Source organism: Cucumis sativus, chromosome 1, assembly GCF_000004075.3.
Source record: "Cucumis sativus cultivar 9930 chromosome 1, Cucumber_9930_V3, whole genome shotgun sequence".
NCBI lineage: Eukaryota > Viridiplantae > Streptophyta > Magnoliopsida > Cucurbitales > Cucurbitaceae > Cucumis > Cucumis sativus.
This window is the reverse complement of record NC_026655.2, coordinates 10,625,821-10,647,432: the sequence shown is the minus strand read 5'-3', so window position 1 is coordinate 10,647,432 and position 21,612 is coordinate 10,625,821. Positions and strand designations below refer to the sequence as shown.

Below are 21,612 nucleotides of genomic sequence, written 5' to 3'. Positions count from 1 at the left end.
TTGGTTCCTTCCATGATATTCGAGTTAGTGTTAGGTGTCGATTGTCACCTCATATTGCGATGTTGACATTTCTTTCGCCTATGGCATATCACATCCTCTTTTGATTCCAGTAGGTGAATTGAGATGGATGTGATGCATAAATGATTGGTTGGTATTTTAGCCATTAAATCGTTTGAAAAATTAACTAATCAAACTAATATGAACTAAATAAAATAATATAGAAAACATGAAATATCTTAGTAAAAAAGGAATAAAGTGACTAAAAAAATTCACTAAATAATGCATATTCAACATCTAAAATTTAAAAAGGGTGTAAACAAATGAAAAAGTAAAAAAAAAAAAAAAATCCTTGAATTTAGTAAAAGTATTCTTAATTAAAAAATGGAGGGGGAAAATATGAATGGAAAATTTATATTAAAGAACTTGTTCTAAAGGTTACAAAGGTTTTAACTACTATAGCCTAAATAGGGTAAGTTGGACTTGATGTTATCAAATATTTCATAAATGTTTGATTTCAATTTTAACCGAATGTAGAGCCAAAATGACCAAATTATCCACCTTTATTATTAGTAATATATTAAAGAAATAGAAAAATGAAATAACAAAAGTGGACCATCACATAAGAAAATGGAAACATGGAACAATTTTGGAAAAAACTACATTCAAATTTTGGGAAAACCTCCCTTGTTGAATAAACTTCCAAACAATGGTCTTCTGCATTTGAAAATCTACGGGAAGCATCATTCTTCTATTTTATGTGTAAATCTACCGGGTAGAGCAAACGATTTTCGATGAAAGACTAAAGCAGACAATATTCGATCTTATTTAAACGAAGAGTTCCAATAAGTAAGAAACAATAGAAATATATGTGTGTTTACAAATAGTCATTAATATGTTGTAGTGATAGAATTTACTATACATTGTAAATATTTCGTAGAATCCGCTATTTTTCAAAATTTCCTTGATTTTATAGATATTTAAAATGAATCTCTAATAAGTGATATTCTATAATTAAATGAAAATAAAGATATTATTTATTTAATACATTAAATAAGTAAGTTATAAGATACATGGTAAATGTGATATAAAATAATTATGGTATTATATTATATATCTTTTAAAAAACAAAGAATATTTATAATTAATGTGAAGAACAAAATGATCAATATATCAAAATCTTATTTAAGAAAATTAGTGAGATTTTGACTCATTTGTGTAAAATTACATTTTAAAAGCCCGTGTTTTCTCTAAATTTTTATAAAAAGAAAGATGAAGTCTAAACTCAATTTAAAAGCTTAGATATAAATAAACTTGGTTAACAAACAAACCAAAGAAAGAAATAGAAAAGATCGAAACATAGGAAGGAAATGAAGAAAGAACTTTCCTGTGGTGGATCACACATCTTCTACTCTCTATTTTATTATATATATATATATATTATATTGGACTTCACACTTTATTATTTTATCATTATTTATATACATTATGCGTGAGTCCCACACATTATACTTTTTCTCATGATTTATATATACATACCCACACACATATATATTTTTAGAATTTGAATGTTTAATATATATATATATATATATATATATATAAATAACGAGAAAAAGTAGAATGTGTGAGATGTATATATAAATAATGAGAAAATAAGAAAGTGTGGGCCAATGTAATATATATATATATATAAATAAAATAGAAAATAGAATATGTGAGGTTCATTGCATGAAAGTCGTGGACGGCCTACACGACTTCACCTATTTTATCCATAATTTTGTATTCACTCTATTTTTGACATATGTTTCAAGATTTACTATTTTAAAAAAAGTTCGAACAAAGAAGAGGAATGAACGAACAACCGAAGAGTATTCAAATAATTAAATAAAGAGGTAGTTGCAAATTTAATAATTAGATTCAAAATAATTAAATATATAACAACATTTTAAAAAAAATTGCAAATATAACAAAATTGGTCAAATTCTATCAATGATAGAAGTTTATCACTGATAGATTATGTTACAAATATAGGTCTATCACGGATAGACACATCCGAGCCTCTCGGCAATACAAGTTTATCAACAATAATTTTGCTATATTTGTAAATTTTTTTAAATGTTGTTATATCTTTAATTATTATTATCAAAACGATTATGAATTACAACTACCTAAATGGAATGTAATAAATTAGTTGGGTCTGTTTTGGTGAAAGTTATTTGAGTAGTCTCAACCCCTCACCCTAAATTTACTTAATTTTTTTTCTTCAAAATTATTATTTTTAACTGAAATTAATGATTAAAATAAAAAATTGGGAGTCTTAAATTGTTCTACAGAGTTTCTAATAAATCAAACCATACCATAACCTCACTGCCTATGCTTCTGCTCATTTGTCTTCAATTTTTAAACCCATTCTTTCTTTGATTTCCTACCCCCATCTACCTGGCTGAGAAATATTTGATTAGGGATCGGATTTTTAACTAACCAATCCATTCTTTCTCTCCAAACCAAAATAGAATCAAAACTCATTTGAAAAAGAAAATGAAACCACATATAGTTTGTAGTCAAAGGTAACAAAATGAGGCCACTCAAATATTTCACTACTAAAAGCAAAAAGAATCTTTACTACAACCTCCCACTGCCAGCGCCAATCTGCAAAACTCCTTCTCAAGGTCTGTCAATCTTTCTCTCTGTTCTTCATTTTCTTATAAGTCTTATGCACCAAATTCCTGTTCTCGACATATCAATCCTCCCAATTTTCCGTCTCGGTATCTTCTTTCTCTTCTTTGTGTTTTCCAACTATAATTCAACAAATGGCAAATTTGTTTAAAATGTATTGTATCAAAACAAATTTTAAATTCTGTTTTTTTTTTTTGTATTCAACCCAAACGGATGAAATGATTTCATATCCAGTGTTTTCAAGTTGGGATTTGGTATAGAAAAAGAGGGACTCATACTCTTTCTTCATCAACCTACACAGCGAAGAAACCAACATGGCGACGCCAAGAAAAGCGGTTGCAGTTTCAGCCATGCAATTTGCCTGTACGGACGAAATCTCTACTAATGTTAACACCGCCGAAAGGTTTTTCTCTTTTTCTCAATGCTTTTTTTACTTGGGATTTCTATTGCTTACTCCACTTCCTTGAAGAAGCTTCAATCGCTGCTTACTTTTTCATCGCGTTGATTTGTTTTGCTTCTCTTTGCTTTTGGTTGTTACTGTAAGGTGATTGGTTCAAATTTTAAGGGACTGTGATAAATGGGTTCTTTTTCTTGTTATCTTCAGGATTATCTTATCATGGCTGATGAATATTAGTTTGTAATTTGTATTTGATTGCAGAGAGGACTTTCTGTATTTACAATTTGGTTTTATTTATTTATTTATTTTCTGTATTTATAATTTGGTTTTATTTTTTTTATTTTTTTTCTGCATCACTTTCTTTGGCAATGAATCTGGGTAAATCACATGTGAGCTTATCAGATTTCTCCTCTATACTCTTTCTTTCTGAGATTTTTTAGTACAACCTGGTATTAAACCTTCAACCTTGATTTTGAGAATTCATTCAACTTTCATGTATATATACACATTCATTTGTTCTATGCTAATGCTTCCACTTGAAGGCTACCTTCGAATGATGTCCCCTTTATGTTTTATGTTAGTGCTTCCACCTGAAGGCTACCTTTGGGTATTGTTTGGATTTGGTTTTTCTGTATATCTTTGATACAGCTTGGACGTTTAATTCTTTGCAGGCTAGTTAGATCAGCTCATGCAAAGGGTGCAAACATAATACTAATTCAGGTATACAAATTAGAAACTAAACCTATGAACTTTTCCCTTTGAAATGTTAAGTTTTTTGCATTGATGCTTGTTTTATTAATTATGTATTTTAGAATTTAGTTATAGAGCATTGCTAAAAAATTTCATAAAAATTAAAGCTGTCTCGTATGAGAAATGGATGAAGAATAAAACTAGGAAAGCCGCTTGAAGCATGCCCTCTTTGCAAATTACCAGTGAATAAACAAATGGTCCAAAAATTTGACATCATTTTTAAATCAAGGAGGCTATGAGAAATAGGGATTTCCTCCCTTTAAGACATCACACACAATTGATCTTTTCAAATCAAGAGGCCAAAGTAACACTCTACCTTGGACTGAATGCTTTAAAAGGATAAAAAGACCAGTATTTAACTGGAAGCGGTTTCATTAGAAATATTTATGAGAAAATACATCCTAGACCTCAAAAACTGTGAAGAAATCATCCAGAAAAGTTGCTTCCAGACAAAGGCATTCTATTAAACTTGTACAACCTAGAATTGAAGCAAGGAGCCAATGAACCTATCAAACAACACAATTCAAAGCCAATATGTTATTAAAGGAAAAGGACATATATGAGAGCCTGAAACAAATGGTACTGCAGCAGATGCATAAATTCAGAGAGTGTCTGGTTGGGTTTTATCATGTTGCTGTCTTCTTGCTCATCTATTGTAAAGATCCTGACAGACGAGATAGGTGATTCTTTTTCGTCGTACTCAACTGATAGCAACTAGCTGTATTTCCCCAGGAACTGTTTGAAGGTTACTACTTCTGCCAGGCACAAAGGGAGGATTTTATTCAACGAGCTAAGCCTTATAAAGGCCATCCTACAATTCTTAGGTAAAGCTAAATGGCCAATGACCCATCTCTTTATGTTGGCATTTAGGATAGGGCTACACTTTATCTAGACCTCATAGCAGAAGGACAAAGATTCATTCATGGCATCATCTCTTATGTATACTTTTCTGTCAAACTTATTTCACTATCTGCCTTTTGTTTAGGATGCAACAACTTGCAAAAGAGTTAGGTGTGGTAATTCCTGTTAGTTTCTTTGAGGAAGCTAATAATGCCCATTATAACTCCATAGCCATAATTGATGCTGATGGGTCAGATCTTGGACTTTACAGAAAGTCCCATATCCCGGATGGACCAGGTAGAGAAAAGCATAAGTTCAGTTCACAAAAATTCGTGTGTTTACTTCTTGTTGTTTTTATATTTAACATGATTTTTCTACAGGCTACCAGGAGAAGTTCTACTTTAATCCTGGTGACACTGGGTTTAAAGTGAGTACTTGTCTTTATTCTTCGTAGTCTACACATTATGTGTAAATGAATTGAATTAATTAACAAGTGGAGCTCATCGTGAGCCTTTTTGATGCTTGAACAGGTTTTTCAGACAAAGTTTGCGAAAATTGGAGTTGGTGAGATATTTGTTTACTTCTTTCACTAATCTATAATTTTATAGCTTTGTCTACTCTTTTAAAAGTTCTTGGCTTGGTCCTTGATCATTTCAGACACTATAGCTAGTCTGTACTGTTCACTACTAGAGCAAAGTTAAATCATAAGGAAATGTATGGTGTTTGTTGATTGATGAATAAATTGATTAATTTATTTTTTTAAGAAACAAAACTTTCATTTGTCAGATAAGACAATGAAGGTGATTAGTAATCAACACAAGAAAGTCAAGGGAATGGTCCAGGTGTCATTGATAAACATTGTAATTCTAATAATTTTGAAAGAGAGCTCTGATAAAATTAACACTTCCTACATTCCCTTGCTTTCTTTTGACATATCCTCGAACTATTTAATGTTCCTACCGATCTTTTATCTTTTATGCATCTGCTCATAGGAACTCTCCTTTTCTTTCAATTGGCATCCAATAATTTTCTAAAAGCCAACGAGGCTAATTAAAGAAGACACCATGTCAGTTGAAAATTTGCAATAGAATGATTTTGAATCTAAGACATAAGAGTAGTGGATAAATAGATATCTTGACTTTTGTTTTTTTTTGAAAAGGAGACAAGCTTCTTTAATATTAATAAACTCAATGTACAAGAGAGCTATACAATAAGAATAATAGGGAAGCCAAGAAAGGGGAGAGAGAGATATATAGATAGATAGAGCTACGATCACTAGGTGCACCCGAACATCTCAACTTGGTTGACACCCCCATAGCACCCTCATCTTATCCAAAATACAAAGAAAAGACCTGGTACAAGAACAATACTAAGGACGTGAAAAGATCAAAGTAACAACCAAAATAACAACAGAAGCTACCTACGGTAGATAAAAGCAAGGCTGAAAAGTAAAAACATAACGGCAGAAATACATATAAAACCCATCCAAACTACAGAAGCACTAATTCTGAACTGGCAGATATCTTGACTTTTGTTATTACCTGTGTTTTAGAAAGCCCTCCTAGGTGTGTATAGGGTCTGGCGCCTCACCTTGAAAACGCAAGACACACAAAAGAACGAGAACACTTGCCCTAAGGCTCAAAAACCTAGGCCTTGAGGTTGTTTAATTATCTTTGTAAAAAATAATTATAAGGGTTTTTGCTTTATTAATCTTAAAATAAAATGTACTAAGCCCAAATGTAAACAAGGCTTTTCATCGATGAAATGAAAAGAGCTTAGAAAATTTTGCATTTTATTTTATAGATTTAAGCTTATTTTTTTCTTTTTTCTTTTTTCTTTTTATTCAACGTTCAACATTCAAACATAAAATATATCAATGTTTCATCTGGTTGGTGCTAATTAGTGAGGACAATTCCATTTTTATACTTGATTGTACTTCTAAAACAAGAACTTTATGGTCTAATTTGAAAAAGAGAAACTTGACTGTTAGAGGTAACATGTAGTTTTTTAGAAGTTAAGAAGTGCATGTCATACTTGAGAAAATTTAATCGTTTAAAATCACTTTTACTTCAGCAATTTGCTGGGATCAGTGGTTTCCCGAGGCAGCAAGAGCAATGGTTCTTCAAGGTGCGGAGATATTGTTTTATCCAACAGCTATTGGTTCCGAACCTCAAGATCAAGGACTTGATTCTTGCAATCACTGGAAACGTGTAATGCAAGGGCATGCTGGTGCTAATGTGGTAAGTTTCTAGACGAAAATATACCTAAGTATACATTAAATTAGCTTAAGAATTAGTTTCTTTTTTAGTTATCTGCTGTGTTTGAGGGCCTTGAATGAGTTGTCGTTTCTGGATCCCCCCTTGGCCTACTAATGAACAATCATTGAGCAACTTGAATATTGATTTTGTTTGTTGTAAAGTTTTTGCTTTTAAACGTACTGTTTGTGCTTTTGTTGGATATGGAAACTTACCTTAAGCATGAATACCTTGGATTCTCATACAACGAGGAAGGAAAAATGTCTCTATAAAATCTCCCTCAACTCCTCTCCTTCCTGTACCCGCCCACTTCCTCACTGCCAAGTTCCATCATGATCAGCCGCCAATCATTCGCCTATCTTTGAATAGCTAGGATCAAAATCCACATCTCCTTCTCTTTCAATCTTAATTTTTATTTTGATCGGCCTTTATTGAAACACCCAAACCTGAATTTCATTGTTCCATTGTCAAGGTAGTTAAACAAATGCCTCTTGTAAAACTTAGGCCAAGGTCAAATTGCACTTGCCAACAATAGATTTCAAGAGTGCTGGAATTTCACAAGGCTGATACTGTGATGATGGTTCTAAACGTGAGTTTCATTCATCAAATCTTCCTTGGTGGGAAACAGAGCATTAAGATCAGTGTCCAGGGGTTTCCTTCCAGTGCCGAGTCTCTTTTTTATCTGAACTTTCTAATTGAACATCTTCCTCACTACTCACACTAAAAGGAGAGTCAACATCTCTATCGACGTTTGATTTGGGTGGAGGAGTCAGAGTGTGGTTGAGAATACCTCTCAAGAATTTAATCTTAGAGTTAGGAAAGGAGAAAACATAGTGTGTAAATTGAAGAAGAATGGAAGTTTTGGGATTCTGACCTATTAGAGAGAGATGAAGAATGGGAATGGGCACATTTTTCCTCCAACAAATCAGCGTTTTGTTCTGATGTTAACTTGGCCTTTAAAGATCTTAATCTTGTGACCTCCTTTGATCTCTTTCTTCTAACAATGTTTTGGGAACGGTTTAAAAAGATGAGGGAATCTTTTTCTTTTTTGACCTTTTGTTTTTAATTTTAGACTTTGATCTTGCCAAGGAAGAGAAAGATGTGGAGGAGAGAGAGACTGAAGATGAATAGGTGGATGGGATTTTACCAGGAGGAATTCTGATGGGCACTGGAGCGTCGGTTGAGGAAGAAATTAACCGCTCTACTTGGGCAATGGACAATTACTGTTTCTTGGGAGAAAATGGAAAGTTTGGGAAGTAATTGGATGCCATTTGGCCTTCTTTCGGTGGAGTATCACCCGCATTTAATTTCATATAAACCGTGTGCGTGTGTCCTGATTTTTCATTGGGCATGACAGATGGCCTAGCCGAAAAAGTCTCTCTCCTTATCGGTGCCTCTTCAACTTTTGCAAGAGCTTTCCCTCCTTTGAATTACTTTCTCAACTTTAATGCAGTGGGGGAAGAATTCCGGCAGGATGAGGATGGTTCACCGGCCAGGCAGGCTTGTGCTGAATTGAGGAACACACTCTGATTGAAAGGATTCCTTGCAAAATCTGGTTTTGAATGGGGTGAATTGAGAAATGCCCATTCCGGTTTCAGAACTTTCAAATCTGTTCCTTCATCCTTTAATGCTTGATCTATTCTTCCTAAATCAATTGGATTAGTAAAATCCCTGATAAAAAAGAGTGTTCTGAATGGCTGCAGTCTCTTCAATAGCATTAGTGTCACCAAATTTAAGAAAGAAATTGCCATGGACTTCATCCTTCAGTTCAATAGTTGCCGGCAACAAGCCACTGAGGTTCTGTCTTACTTTTATTTTAGCTTCCAACAAATTGGTCACATTCATAGTGTCTAAAGAAATATTTTCAAGGCCTCCAAAATAATTTCCGATTGCAGTGAAGATATTCGTTGTTCAGTAATCAAGATGGAGATTTTTGATGGAGATCCACCCATCAAAACCTCTAATAAATTCCGACCTACCATGCTTGAATTTGTTCCAGTTTTTGATTAGAAGGTAGAAAGGCCCATATCGACCATTTCCCCCGGTTCTTGATCAAGTCTTCCAATTTTCCACTTGATGAGCGTATTAAAGCTTTATGCTCAAACAGAGGATTGAGGCCGGTGTTGATTTGAAAATGTTCCTCCAAGAATTTAATGATATCCCTCCAATCAATATGCATGAAAAGTTTTGAAACAACCCGTAAGCTTCTGAAATCTTCCTTCAAAACTTCATCATTCTTGTGGACCCAATACTTGTCCTCCAAATTCAAAAAGAAAATTTCCAGCATCTAAAAGAATGACGATCACTCTTTTTTGGCTTCCCCTGAGGAAACCCTAATGGTTGAGTATGCACCTGAAGCCGGCCAAAGATCACAACAAAGAATCCAACGGGTGTCAGCTCGGCACTGAATTTGGATAGTGTTTGATAGTATGGGATTCCATCTCAAAACCAATTAACAATGGAAGAAGTAGCCCATCTATCTTATATGGAGCGTGGGTCTCCTTGGTTTTTCCAATGTCAGACTCTCGACATCTCTAACATGCCCCCTCAAGATGGTGCCGCTTTGGGTTCACCTATCTTGGACCGAATACCCATTTGAGTTTAATAGGCTCTGATACCATGTTTGATAGTGTGGGGTTCCATCTCAAAACCAATTGACAATGAGAGGAGTAGCCCATCTATCTTATATGGAGTGTGGGTCTCATTGGTTTTTCTAATGTGGAACTCTCGACATCTCCAATAGATAGCTTCAATCTCTTGTGGTCGAACTCTCCATATCTCTGAAAGAAGCGATCTTCTGTATCTCTGCCAAGGTGTCGGAATATCATTTCAATTGATTCTTTGAAACAACCAAGATGATCTGAGCTTCAAGGTTTTCTAAGTGGATTCAGTTCATTCTCCATCCAAACACAGTAGTATGAATGAAAAACCTTACAACTTCCACTGTATAACAGTCAAGAAGCTCAGCCGTGTCAAAAATGAACGTCAGAAGGTTGTCAAAGAAGAGCTGTACATGATGTTGGAGGGTGGAGGTGAAGCAAAGGATCGCCGCAGAAGATGGGTTGAAGAGATCAGACTGAACGAAATGGGGTAAGAAGAGAGAAAGGAGAGAGAGAACTTACCTTTTTTGATTTTAGGTTTACATGCCATAATACACCCTCTTACAAATCCATCTTCCAAAATAGCACTAATGTCTCTTCTTCACTCTCCAAAGCCACCCAACAACCACTTTTCTTTTGACCTTGGCACCCTAAAACAATCCTTTGTTGTCATCCTCTGTAGACAACATTTCCATGACGACTGGTATTAGGTATGTCTTATTAAACGCCCTTGAACAGAGCGTCAATGATTTCTGCTCTTAGAGCCCTTTAAGCCAATGAGGCCATCATATTTTGTGAATGCCCCAAACAAGCAGCCTAGTTAGCGAACATCAATCGCACAGTTAGAGATTAGGAAGTTAGTTTTGAAAATGGGGATAGACACTCTCGCAAAAGACTAGAAAGTCCCTTCTTATGGAGGTTGGATAAAGATAAAAAAACAAACTTGCCTCTTTACAGATGGAGCATAGTTTGAACTTCAGTAGAGCTTGTGCTGGCCTGATTGAAATAGCAAAGAAGATTTTACTCGAACGGACACGATTCTTGTTCTTGACACAAACCAACCCTTCTGCCTCTTTTGCATGAAACCACCGTTTGTCAGAAAAATTGCATTCCCTATGTTTATGGAACATCTTATTCATATTTCTATATCTTGGTGTAAATTTACCCTACTTCTATGACTATAGTCTGACATCTCTTACTGCACATTGGAATAGCTTTTCTTATAAAACACATGGCTTCTATAGCCTTGTTTTAATTTCATCTCACCAATGGAAATTTTGTTAAATGTTTCTCAAAAGAAAAAAAAAACTTATATTTCATTATACCACACAGTCACATGCATTTTGTATGATAAAGAAAACTCATTAATGTAAGAACCTTCAGGTGCCGTTAGTGGCTTCAAACCGCATTGGAACAGAGATTATCGAGACAGAGCATGGAAAAAGTACGATCACGTTTTATGGGAACTCTTTTATAGCAGGTACTGTGTAAATAATATGTCATCTACAAAGTTGAAACATCTTGGACTGAAGTATGCTTTTTCTCTTTTTTAAATACAATTGGATTTGTGAGAAGGTGTTAAGAGTGGAGAACATAACAGTTCATTTCATTGCTGGTTTAGCATTAGCATCCTCTCAGTGATTCTTTTATTTGAAAAGAGAGCTTTCCAAGTATTATTTGTTATGATATATAATTAAGTTTACCTTCACCCATCAACTTAAGTTTTTGAGTCAATTGATGATTTAAGATGGTATCAAAGCAAGTTGCTTCAGGATGTTCTAGGTTCAAGCATCTGCAATGCTATTCTTTCCTCCTCCCCAATTAATATTCATTTCCACTTATTGGGTCCTTATCATATTTAAAGCCCTCGTTACATACAAGTGAAGGGAAGTGTTAGTGATATATAATTAAATTTACCATTATCCGGTAGCTTAAGCTTTTGGGTCAATTGGTAATTAAGAATATTCTCTCCTTCAATCATGAGTAGAGGTTACTTTGTTTGGTGGGGTGGTTGCCCCATTTCTGGTTTCAGAAGAGAAACAAAAAGAAGGTTCTATATTAATATGAATTATTTAATAACAGGACCAACTGGAGAAATTGTTGCTGCTGCTAATGATAAAGATGAAGATGTTTTTGGTAGCAGAGTTTGATCTGGATAAAATAAAGTCCAAGAGACATGCTTGGGGAGTATTTCGCGATCGCCGACCAGAGCTATACAAGGTGCTTCTGACTTTAGATGGCATCAACCCCATTTTGTAAACTTCGATCTTAACCCTGTCAGTTCTCTATTCTATGAAGTTGTGAAGTCCAAGGCATAAACAACTTTCTTTCCCTTGTTTATCTTCTAAAATCTGCAGAAAGAAGTATTTATTAAATCAATAATCTAGCTTTGAAAGTGGAAATATATATATATTTACAAGATTTCTGTTCCTAATTTCATTTAGTTCATAATTTTCTTGCTGCTGCAAACACTGGGAGATTCTTACAGTTCTCAATTTGCACGCATATTTACAGAAGTTCTCTTTTTCTTTATTACTATAGTTTTGGGCTTTGATTTCATGTGATCTTTGCATACTTTCAGTTCATCTTAAGAAAAGCAAGTTGGTTTATATAAACCAACACGGGCCCATTTTTCCTTCACACGCTCAACTCTCAAATATATTAGGTGTTATTTTCTCGTAGAAGAGTCTTCTATTCTACTTTGCTCTCTCTATTTCAATCTAGGGTTCCAAACTAGGCAAAATCAACACGGGTCATGAAATAAACTTTGAAAGATAGTTGCATTGCTTGTCAATCATATTGAAGGTTCATTGGCTACTAGTTCAAAACATTTGAGCTCTATACCTTCCCAATTTTCACCCTTGTTTTTTAGAAACTATTGTGCAAATTTCTCAATTAATTTACTGTGATATGGAGTATTAGTTTCTTTGTTTTCTTGAACCTTCTTCATTCTTCCTAAATATAATGTTTGGGATTATATTCTTCCAACTTTGCTATTTTCTAAAAACATCATCAGCTTTTCAGAGACTATTTTGCTGTGTAGTGCTGAGGTTTCCATATTCTATTTGTTGTAGATATCAAGAATGGTCTTGAGAATTACAATTCTTCCAATTTTGTGAGGTTTGGATCAATTCATAATTGATCATCAACATTCTTAATTATTGAGTTCTGATGATTTTGCCCCGTGGAATTCAGTTGGTATTACTTATTAGTCCAGAATTCCAGATGGTGTTTGGTAAAATATGAAACAGAGAACATCAAAGTTAGAGTGAATCGAATTGGGCACATGATAATTCCTAGGGAACAAGGCAATCAATCAATAACCTGGTAGGAAAAAGAAGGTTCAAACGACAATATTCATCATTTTATAGAAGAGAAGTTGACAAGTCTAATCTTGAAATATTCTACCTAAGAAAGTGATTGCCTCTTATTTCATCATGGCCTAGTTTCAACCTTACATTTCCCAATAGTATTTTCACAGTTCTTGTTGTTGTCGTCGGCCTCATCCTCACCTTCTCTGGTCTGCTCATTTGGTACAAGAATATGCAGTTTCAAACGTCCATTTTCTCTGGAAGCATGTAGAAATTCGTGGGTGGGAACTCTCACTTCCTTCAATATAAACCTTCCACCATACCTATAAGATTTGAAACCTACCCAAGGCTTTCCACTCTTTCCCATACAAGAAATTGGTGGAGGAAAATCTTCCATATTTGCTAATTTTGTCCTGTTAATCATTCCAGGCTTCAAATTTGGATAATTAATCTGTTTTTTTAAGGTCCTTTCCTCTTCATCCTCCTGCCATTCCTTTTCATCCATCACCCCTTTCAAATCCTCAACATCATCTAAGCTTTCATATCCAAGCCCTTCTGTGCAAAGTTGCAAGCTTTCGGAATTGGTCGACGAGAAGCTATTGCTTTTCCTATGGAAGCTGGATGGTTCACGTTCACCATTTGACGATGGTTCTTTCCATATGTCATCAACAGCGGATGGAGAGTTCGATGATTCTGTCAAAGACGACAATGATGAAAAAGAATGGGGAACGAAACTCTCTTTGAAATGAAGCTCTCCAAAGATCTCTGTAAATGACGATGGTTCGGTCGGCTTCAAGGGCATTATCTGGTTCCATGATGAGAGGTGTTCAAAGAGAGTTGAATTTTCGGGTAATGGGTTTTCAAAAATGTGTTGCAGGCTTCCACAGGCAGCCATGGCTATCCAGTCTCTGCAGTGTTTGCAGAGAGAGAGATATATAGATAGAAAGAGAGAAAGAGAAGTTGATAAACTGTGCTGTTTATTATATGGTTGAAATGGAAAATGAAGAAGATGAGGTTGGGATTGTAATGAGGTTTGAATTGATCAAAAGAAATTGCCTTAAAGAAGGGAGAGATCCTGGCTTTTGGGGATCTGTTGGTTTGAGTGGAATGTGGTTGAGTGGTTTTAGAACCAAATATAAATTTTGTGGTTATTATGAATCGGTTTTTGTATTGTCTTTAGAATATATTCAAATTATTGTGTATGTTGGTTTTATTTAAAACCAGAAGACATAGCCATAAGTGGTTAAAAGTGCTTAAGGTTAAATTAGTGTAAACGCGTGAGAATCTTTTTCCATCTTTCTAAATCCAGATAAGAGGGATACTAAAACATTGAAAAAAGGGATGATATTAAGAGTATAATTGAATCTATTCTCAGCCACGGTAAAGGGAGTTTTTCTAGACATTATTTTTTGTTTCGTAGAGAAAATGGGAGTTTTTCAGCCAAGCTTGTATTAGATTAATTTCTATTTTTTTATATAATAAATATGTATCTTGATGTTTAAGGGATGGAGTTGTGATTGAATATGGAAATAAGAAAGGGATATACAAGCTTTCTTATACCCTTGTAGTATACATCATATAGAGAGATTGTTTTGTAAAGGGCTGGTAAAGAAAGTTCGTTAAGAAAGTGAGTTAGGAGCTTATGATAGTTTTGTGATTTTCATAATATCTTTTACTCTCATTTCTTTTGAGAGATAAAGATCATTTGTTGCTTATGTGAAAATTTATGTCATAAAATTCGTAGTTTGTAGTTTAAATTATATTCTATAGAATAAAGTTGTTATTGAGAACTTATTAGGGAAAATTGAATACTCTAATATTGAATCCAATAAGCTAAGGTCTGTATCTAATATTGAATCCAATAAGCTAAGGTCTCGATGTTATACAGTGTAGACTTGAACTTTATGTAGAAATATGGATCAAGTTCAAGTATAAAGTCCTGATGCTATAAGATTGATCGCCTTATTTTGAGGACATTATAGATGAATCCTACTTTATAGTTAGTACAAATGATGTGATTCAGAATGATTCATGTAGAGACATGGAAATGGGGGCATGATATGTAGAACAATTAAATAGTCACTTTTAAGTTATAACATCGTTGATTATATAAAAATGATTATTTCGATTATTGATAATATAGGTAACTTAATCATAATCTTGAGCTAACTATGAATTTTTGTTCACACAATATTATTCTTAGATTTGCATAGGTGAGGGTGAATTATTACAATGGTTAGTGGAATGTTAAGTGTTGAGATTTGGTGAACTAATTACGTGCATTTTTACATGTAATTAGGTTATTTAAAGGATTTATTGGAAATATTGAAAGGCTTTTTGCCAATTTTTATTTTACAATAAGATTTTTACCAAATTGATATTCCTCTTCCAAATCTCAAACCTAAGTTCTTCCTTCATTTTTCATCACTCTCTAAATTTTCTTCACTTATTGGGTCCCACCATTCGATTCTAAGTCCGAAAAATAGCGGGTAAAATCTAGTGGTGGTCTCGAGTTTGTGTTTGTGAGGAGATTACGAGGATTGGAAAACTTCAAAGGTATGTTTTTCCTTTAATCCTAATTTCATTTAATGAGGGTAGTTTTGAAGCATATTAATAACTAAATAGTTTAATTATAATTAGAGTAAAATTGATCCATTTTTTTTTGTTGTGCATGTCTCGTTTTTTATCAGATTCGACTTGACCTATTCACGTTTGCCTGATAACTCGCATGCTTGATGGTCTGAGTTATTGGATTGGCTTGGTTCAAGGTGGTTTTGGGCCGATTCAATGCAAATTTGATGGTTTTTCACCTGGTTCGAAGAGTTTCGAAAACTGTTATGTACTACACCAAATTATTAATGTAATAATTTTGAGGTTACCTTAATTTAGGAGCTAAAATCAGTCCATTTTAAGGTGTTTTAATTAACTATGCACTTGTTTTAATTAAATATAAAATTATATGTAGATAAAGTATGCCATATAGATTTAAAATTCCACCATAAGTTAATAGGTTAATGCATTAAAAGTATGTTATAATTGTTATAATGTATAGTATGCATGTTAATTAATTAATTGTTTAATAAATTTTGATTAATTACGATTTAATAAAATTAATTAATCATTTTTTGATTATTTAGTTTAATTAAATAGGTCACTTTTAAAATATAACAAAGCGACAAAATATTTATGCAGTATAGAACAATTTCAAAAGCGGCAAAAGCCCACCGACCAAAGGAAAAATACAAAAAATGGCTATCATTTACATTTGATCGTTTAAATTTGACAATCCAAATCTAAACAATTATTTTTAAGATTCTTTTGGGTATCCAATATCTCAACATTTTTTTTTCACGATATTTTATATTTGGAATAACTAAATAGCAGTTTGAAAAAAATAAAAGAAAAACTGCAAAAAAAAAAAAAAAAATGATGGAAAGAAAAAAATAGTAGAAGAGGAAGAGAAAAAATACGATGAAAAGGAAGAGTAAACCTGGAATCTTAAAAAATGGCTAGTTTCATGAGCTTTTTTATTTGGTTACACTAGTCTATATTTATGAAAATTAACCTTAATTAAATATAATTTAATTTAATTAAAGGGATGCTTGCAAAAAAAAGATAAAACAAGTTATAAGAATTAAGTTAAAAGCAGACAAATTTATTGTTTGCAAAAATGACAAAAACAAAGTCTAACCCATGTACACAGGATATGAAATGTCACAAATGCCCTTGTAACAAATATACATTTGATACACCTGATACATTTTAAGACATACCTAATACACTTGATATACATTTGATACTTCTTGATAACCTTTGGACTTTGATACACTTAATGCACCATGATACTCTTTGGTACATTCAATACCATTTGATACACTTGAAACACCTTGATACACATAATATTCCTTGTTACACTTGATATACCTTTTAGGCCTTTATACACTTAGAAGATTCACCGATAAGTTTGATACACTTGATGCACTGCTAATAAAATTGTTATGTTTCCTTGGTACACTCAACAAATTTCATACGCTTGATGCACATGATATGTTTTGTATACACCTGATGTAAGCCCTCATTCATTTCTTCTTTTATTTATTTTAATATCTTATACTTTGCGAAAAACAAGCAGGAATCCAATTTTTTTAAGTTATGCAAAGGTTAAATTGTTGTGATAAGAAAATTGGAATAAATTTAGTTTGAAATTAGTGAAAATTTTATTAAGTTTTGAAATGAATGAAGATAAGGACAAAAAGGTAAGTTTAATATGGAGTGAGGGGCATAAAAGTCTTTTCCTAAAATCTTTTTATTATCGCTAAAGTTAAAATATGAAGAAAATGCATATTATCTTTTTCTCTTCTTCTCCTTCCTCCGTCTTCTAGAGATTGACCACCCCTCCTCCTATTTAAAATTTCTCTCCTTTTCATAATCTCTCTCACACACAGTGACACATTTTCGACGACGACACACCCATCTGCATCGCTCTCATGCACGTCGGAAACAACGTGACTTGTTGTCGACGACATGCCCGAAACCCTCTCTTAATCTCTCGTCGAGCCGCTCCATTTTTCTTCTTCTATGTTCTCTATCTATCTTTAATCATGTTTGTTACTATTATTTTTCCTTCTTTTTCTAAAGAAGGTTTATGTTCTAACATAGATCAACATCACAAATTTGCATATTTAATTATGGTGTGAGACTCTTATTTTGGATCTCTTTTGGAAGAGGCTCGAATTGAAAGTTACGAACTATCTTTAATTCTTTAAACTTGAGTGTGGATCAAAAACACATTTACAATAGTCAAGTTAAAGATGTGAGAAAGGTTGGATTTTAGGAATTAAAGATTTCAAACCATTATTTGTTCACTTTGGTGGGATTGCAAGCTTCAAAAGGTCTTGGTCTACAAAATGGTTGTAAGTACTAGTTTCTAATCTAGGAAGTTGTTAATGTGCTCTCAAGGTGATTTCGACAAGGTATTGATAAGGTTTTAGATAAATTTAGTGGGTTTTCTCATAGTTCTTAAATACATGGGAGCCCTGGAACAATATATAACTCAATAATAAGGTGCATGGATTGGGCTCGGAGCATCAAGATTAGTTAAAATATCAGGTTGTAAGTGAAGCAAGAAACTGGAGAAGAACCGAGGAAGAGCGAGTGGAATTTTTACCCCAAACGTACCAATATGCCTTAACAACTGCAAGTAAATAAATAGCCTAGCATCCAAAGTCAATTCAGTACTAATTCGATATAAAAACGTAGCAAGAGCATTAGAGACACTTGATGCATGGGATGAGGGAAACCAGTTGGCAATTCCAATTTCGTGTAAAATGGCATACTTTAAACTCAAGGATGCAACCAAAATTCCATTGATAGACCATACTGTAAGCATTCCTCCAGTTTAAACATATGCTAATTCCTCATTTGAGAGTGTGGATGATGAGGGACCAGAAGGAGCAGCTAGTCTAAGAAACCCTATTTATCACCGAAGGAGAAATGTTGAACTGAGTCCCTCGAACATGAATGGTTTGATAATTTGAGCTGCTAGGGTCATCAAAGTTAGATGGAAGATTGGCAATAAACTCTTAAATCAACTTAGGATAGAAAGATCACACATTTAGAATAGTTCTTGACAAACCAGCTTGGCTGATATGATCCATAACACTGACACATGATTGATATTTGTTAGAAACATTTCCCTCATATGCTATCCTTTGCTGCACAACATACTTCCACCTTTGAGGATTTTTTTCATGATGGAAAGAAATCCCATCAATAGGTACTGAGGGAATGTTGAGGGGAAGCTTTTGGCATCCTGTCTTAGTGGTAACAACAGGAAGGCCCTTGGAAGACTTGACATTAAGTTTCGATGCTTGGACGAGATCTTCAGGGTTAGGTTGAGATAGGTTTGGGTCATTTATAGGAGATGAGAGAGGAGCCCGAATAGACACATTATGATCACCAGAAGCAACAGTCTCAGGAATGTCCTCAGATTCGGGGAGCAAATGGTCAGATGGATTAAATACAGAGTCATCAGAATTGTGATGTGGTAGGGACCCAATAGAGCTACTTTCAAAACTAGATGATCGTGTATTCATAGGAGCATGACCTTTTTCTTTTGACATCGAAGAATCAAGTTTCCTACGACTATCACGAGAAGGGGAAGGTTTATGAAACAACCCCTTTTTCATAAACTCAGCCAATGGGATACCATCTTTGGAGTGGGACTTAGGTGACGAACAAGAATGGGCTTGTAGAAAATTAGAGCATTCAACATGTATAGACGTAGAACTATCAGAGCTTATAGGTTTCAGATACTTACGTTGATTAGTAGGGTGAGCATATGGATGTCGGGTAGGAATGCTTTTAAATCGTTTGCCTTTGTATTCAAACTCTATGCATGTTGATTCAAATGTTAGGTTCTTTTGTATTGACAGAAGAATCTTGATGATTTTCACGCCAAGTATTCCCCATCTTGAACACACTGGGAGGAGAAATCTTGTAGAAAAATCTTAAAGACGAAGTGGTTGCCGCAAAACACAAAAGCATTCCCTCATTTTTAAAAAAAAAGTATAATTTGTAGACCAAGAAAAAATCATAACTCCCCAACCATGCTCATCTCGAACTCTAACTACATGATATTAATAAAACTACTTACATTTTCACCCATAAATCCACCAAAAATGATATCATCAACATATATTTGAGCCACAATTATGTCTTTGTCTTTTCGACAAATAAATAAGATTTTATCAGTTCCTCCTCTAACATAGCTCTATTGACGAAGATAAACAATGAGGCGTTCATACCAAGTCCTCAGTGCTTGTTTAAGATCATAGAGAGCCTTATTTAATTTGTACACATGCTGAAAAAACACTGGATCTATTAACCCTTTTGGTTGAGCTACATATACTTCTTCATGTAAGTAGTCATTTAAGAAGGCACTCTTGACGTCCATTTGATATAATTTGATCCTCTGCAGACATGTTGTGCCAAGCAACAATCGTATAGCTTCAAGTCTAGCTAATGGTGCAAAAGTTTCATCAAAATCTATGCCTTCAACTTGAGAGTATCCTTGAGTAACCAATCTTTCCTTTTTTCTTGTAACACAACCTTGTTCATCAATTTTGTTTTTAAATATCCACTTTGTGTCAATGACATTAACATGTTTAGGTTTAGGCACCAAGGTCTAGACATTATTTCTTTGAAACAACAAGAGTTCTTCTTGCGTTGCATTTATCCAGAACTCATCTTTAAGTGCATCTGCAACAAAAATATATTCAAGAGATGAAATATAACAAATATTAGCCATTAACTTTTCGTAATCTATTCGATCCTTTTTTTAGGTTGTGATCCCATTGTTGAGATTGACAATTAGACAACTCGTTGGATGATTTCTTCGTGACATGCGATGATGAAACAACAAGATGCACCAGAGTCTCTTAACTCTGATGTTGAAAATAAAACAACAATAACAATAACAAACACTTCCAAAGATATGAAAAAGTTGATCAGTTTTCTGATGTTGAAAATATGTTAGAGCTAGCAGTTGCTACACAAATAATTTATTCAATTGTCAGAATGCAAACGACCGGAATAAGCAGAAAAAGTAGATGATCCTAACTACGGTAAGTATCAAGTCATTAGTCACCATGTTGAAAAGTGTTTCTTGTTGAAGGAGCTGATTCTAAAGTTGGCTCGTGAAATGACTTCATGTTGTAGTCGAATCATTAGTCAGATGAATCATGTTGTAGTCCAGATGACTTCAAGTGTTCTGCCATCAACATTGCCTTATGATCAAGGAAAAAACTTGATTCAGTATTGGACTTTTGAATCTACACTTGTTCGATTCCAACAAAAGATCGGGACGATAGACTCTCAAAACAAAGAAAAGCCTGTTGAAGATGATTGCGAAGGTTGGAAAATTTTGACTCCAAGGTTTAGATAGTAGGAATAATGAAACACCAGTTACTAATAAAGTATACGCTTTGGTTTGTATATAATTTGCTTGGCGTTACATTGACCATCGTTACGTTTTGAGTATTAATAGTTCAAAAGGAGTAGAGAATAAGATTTTGCAATAAGAAAATTTCAAGGTTGTAACAAACTCGCACCCTATTTTTACTAGTTCGGCTTTTCCTCGTCATACGGTTTAGGGTGTGACACTGCTTGAGCTTCTTTTAATTTCAGCTTCAATGATGATATTGTTGGATCGGTATGGCAACCCTAGAGGGGGGTGAATAGGGTTTAAATAAACTTTTTGACAAATAAAAAGTAAAATCAACTAATTAGATACTTTTTAAATTTAAATAAAGAACTTTGTAAACTTTGTTAAATAACAAGATTGATAAAAATATATGAATGGAAGTATGCAATCAAACTCAACCAATAAGAATATGTAACTAAAATTAAATTAAAAAATAATTAGAAAAGAGTTAGAGAAGAAGACACCGTAATTTTATAGTGGTTCGGTTAAACTCAACCTACATCCACTTTCCCAAGCACCTCTTGGGATTTTGATTGAAAATCTTCTTTTGACTCTTTCCACGGATTTGAGCCGAACCGATTCTTGCTCCTTTTTCGGGTTCAAGAGCAAACCCGATCCTTTCCACGGGTTAGGATCCAACCGTTACAATATGTTGAAGTTTTTAAATCACACAAACGAAAACTCTCTAAAAGAGTGAGTATACAATTTGAAGCTCACAAATTTAATCCTCACAATACAATAAGAAGCTCTCAAGAATAAGATGAAAAGAAAAAAAATTGGAAGCTTTAGAGAGAATAAC

At 33.8% G+C, this 21,612-nt stretch overlaps 2 protein-coding genes across 2 annotated transcripts; one reads left to right on the top strand and one right to left on the bottom strand.

Annotated features, from left to right (window-relative positions):
* The first annotated feature begins 2,420 nt into the window (after window positions 1–2,420).
* LOC116401791 (N-carbamoylputrescine amidase-like) lies at window positions 2,421–12,031 on the top strand. The gene is made up of 10 exons (XM_031880347.1): window positions 2,421–2,669; window positions 2,978–3,079; window positions 3,745–3,793; window positions 4,556–4,647; window positions 4,809–4,960; window positions 5,044–5,090; window positions 5,194–5,227; window positions 6,737–6,903; window positions 10,902–10,998; window positions 11,601–12,031. The coding sequence occupies exons 2-10, from the start codon at window positions 2,991–2,993 to the stop codon at window positions 11,666–11,668; spliced, it is 795 nt and encodes a 264-aa protein (XP_031736207.1). The 5' UTR covers window positions 2,421–2,669; window positions 2,978–2,990; the 3' UTR covers window positions 11,669–12,031.
* A 922-nt stretch (window positions 12,032–12,953) lies between these two features.
* Window positions 12,954–13,724, bottom strand: LOC101210424 (protein FAF-like, chloroplastic). The gene has a single exon (XM_004139537.1). It carries the CDS (start codon window positions 13,722–13,724, stop codon window positions 12,954–12,956), a length of 771 nt encoding a protein of 256 aa, XP_004139585.1.
* Window positions 13,725–21,612: the final 7,888 nt, after the last annotated feature.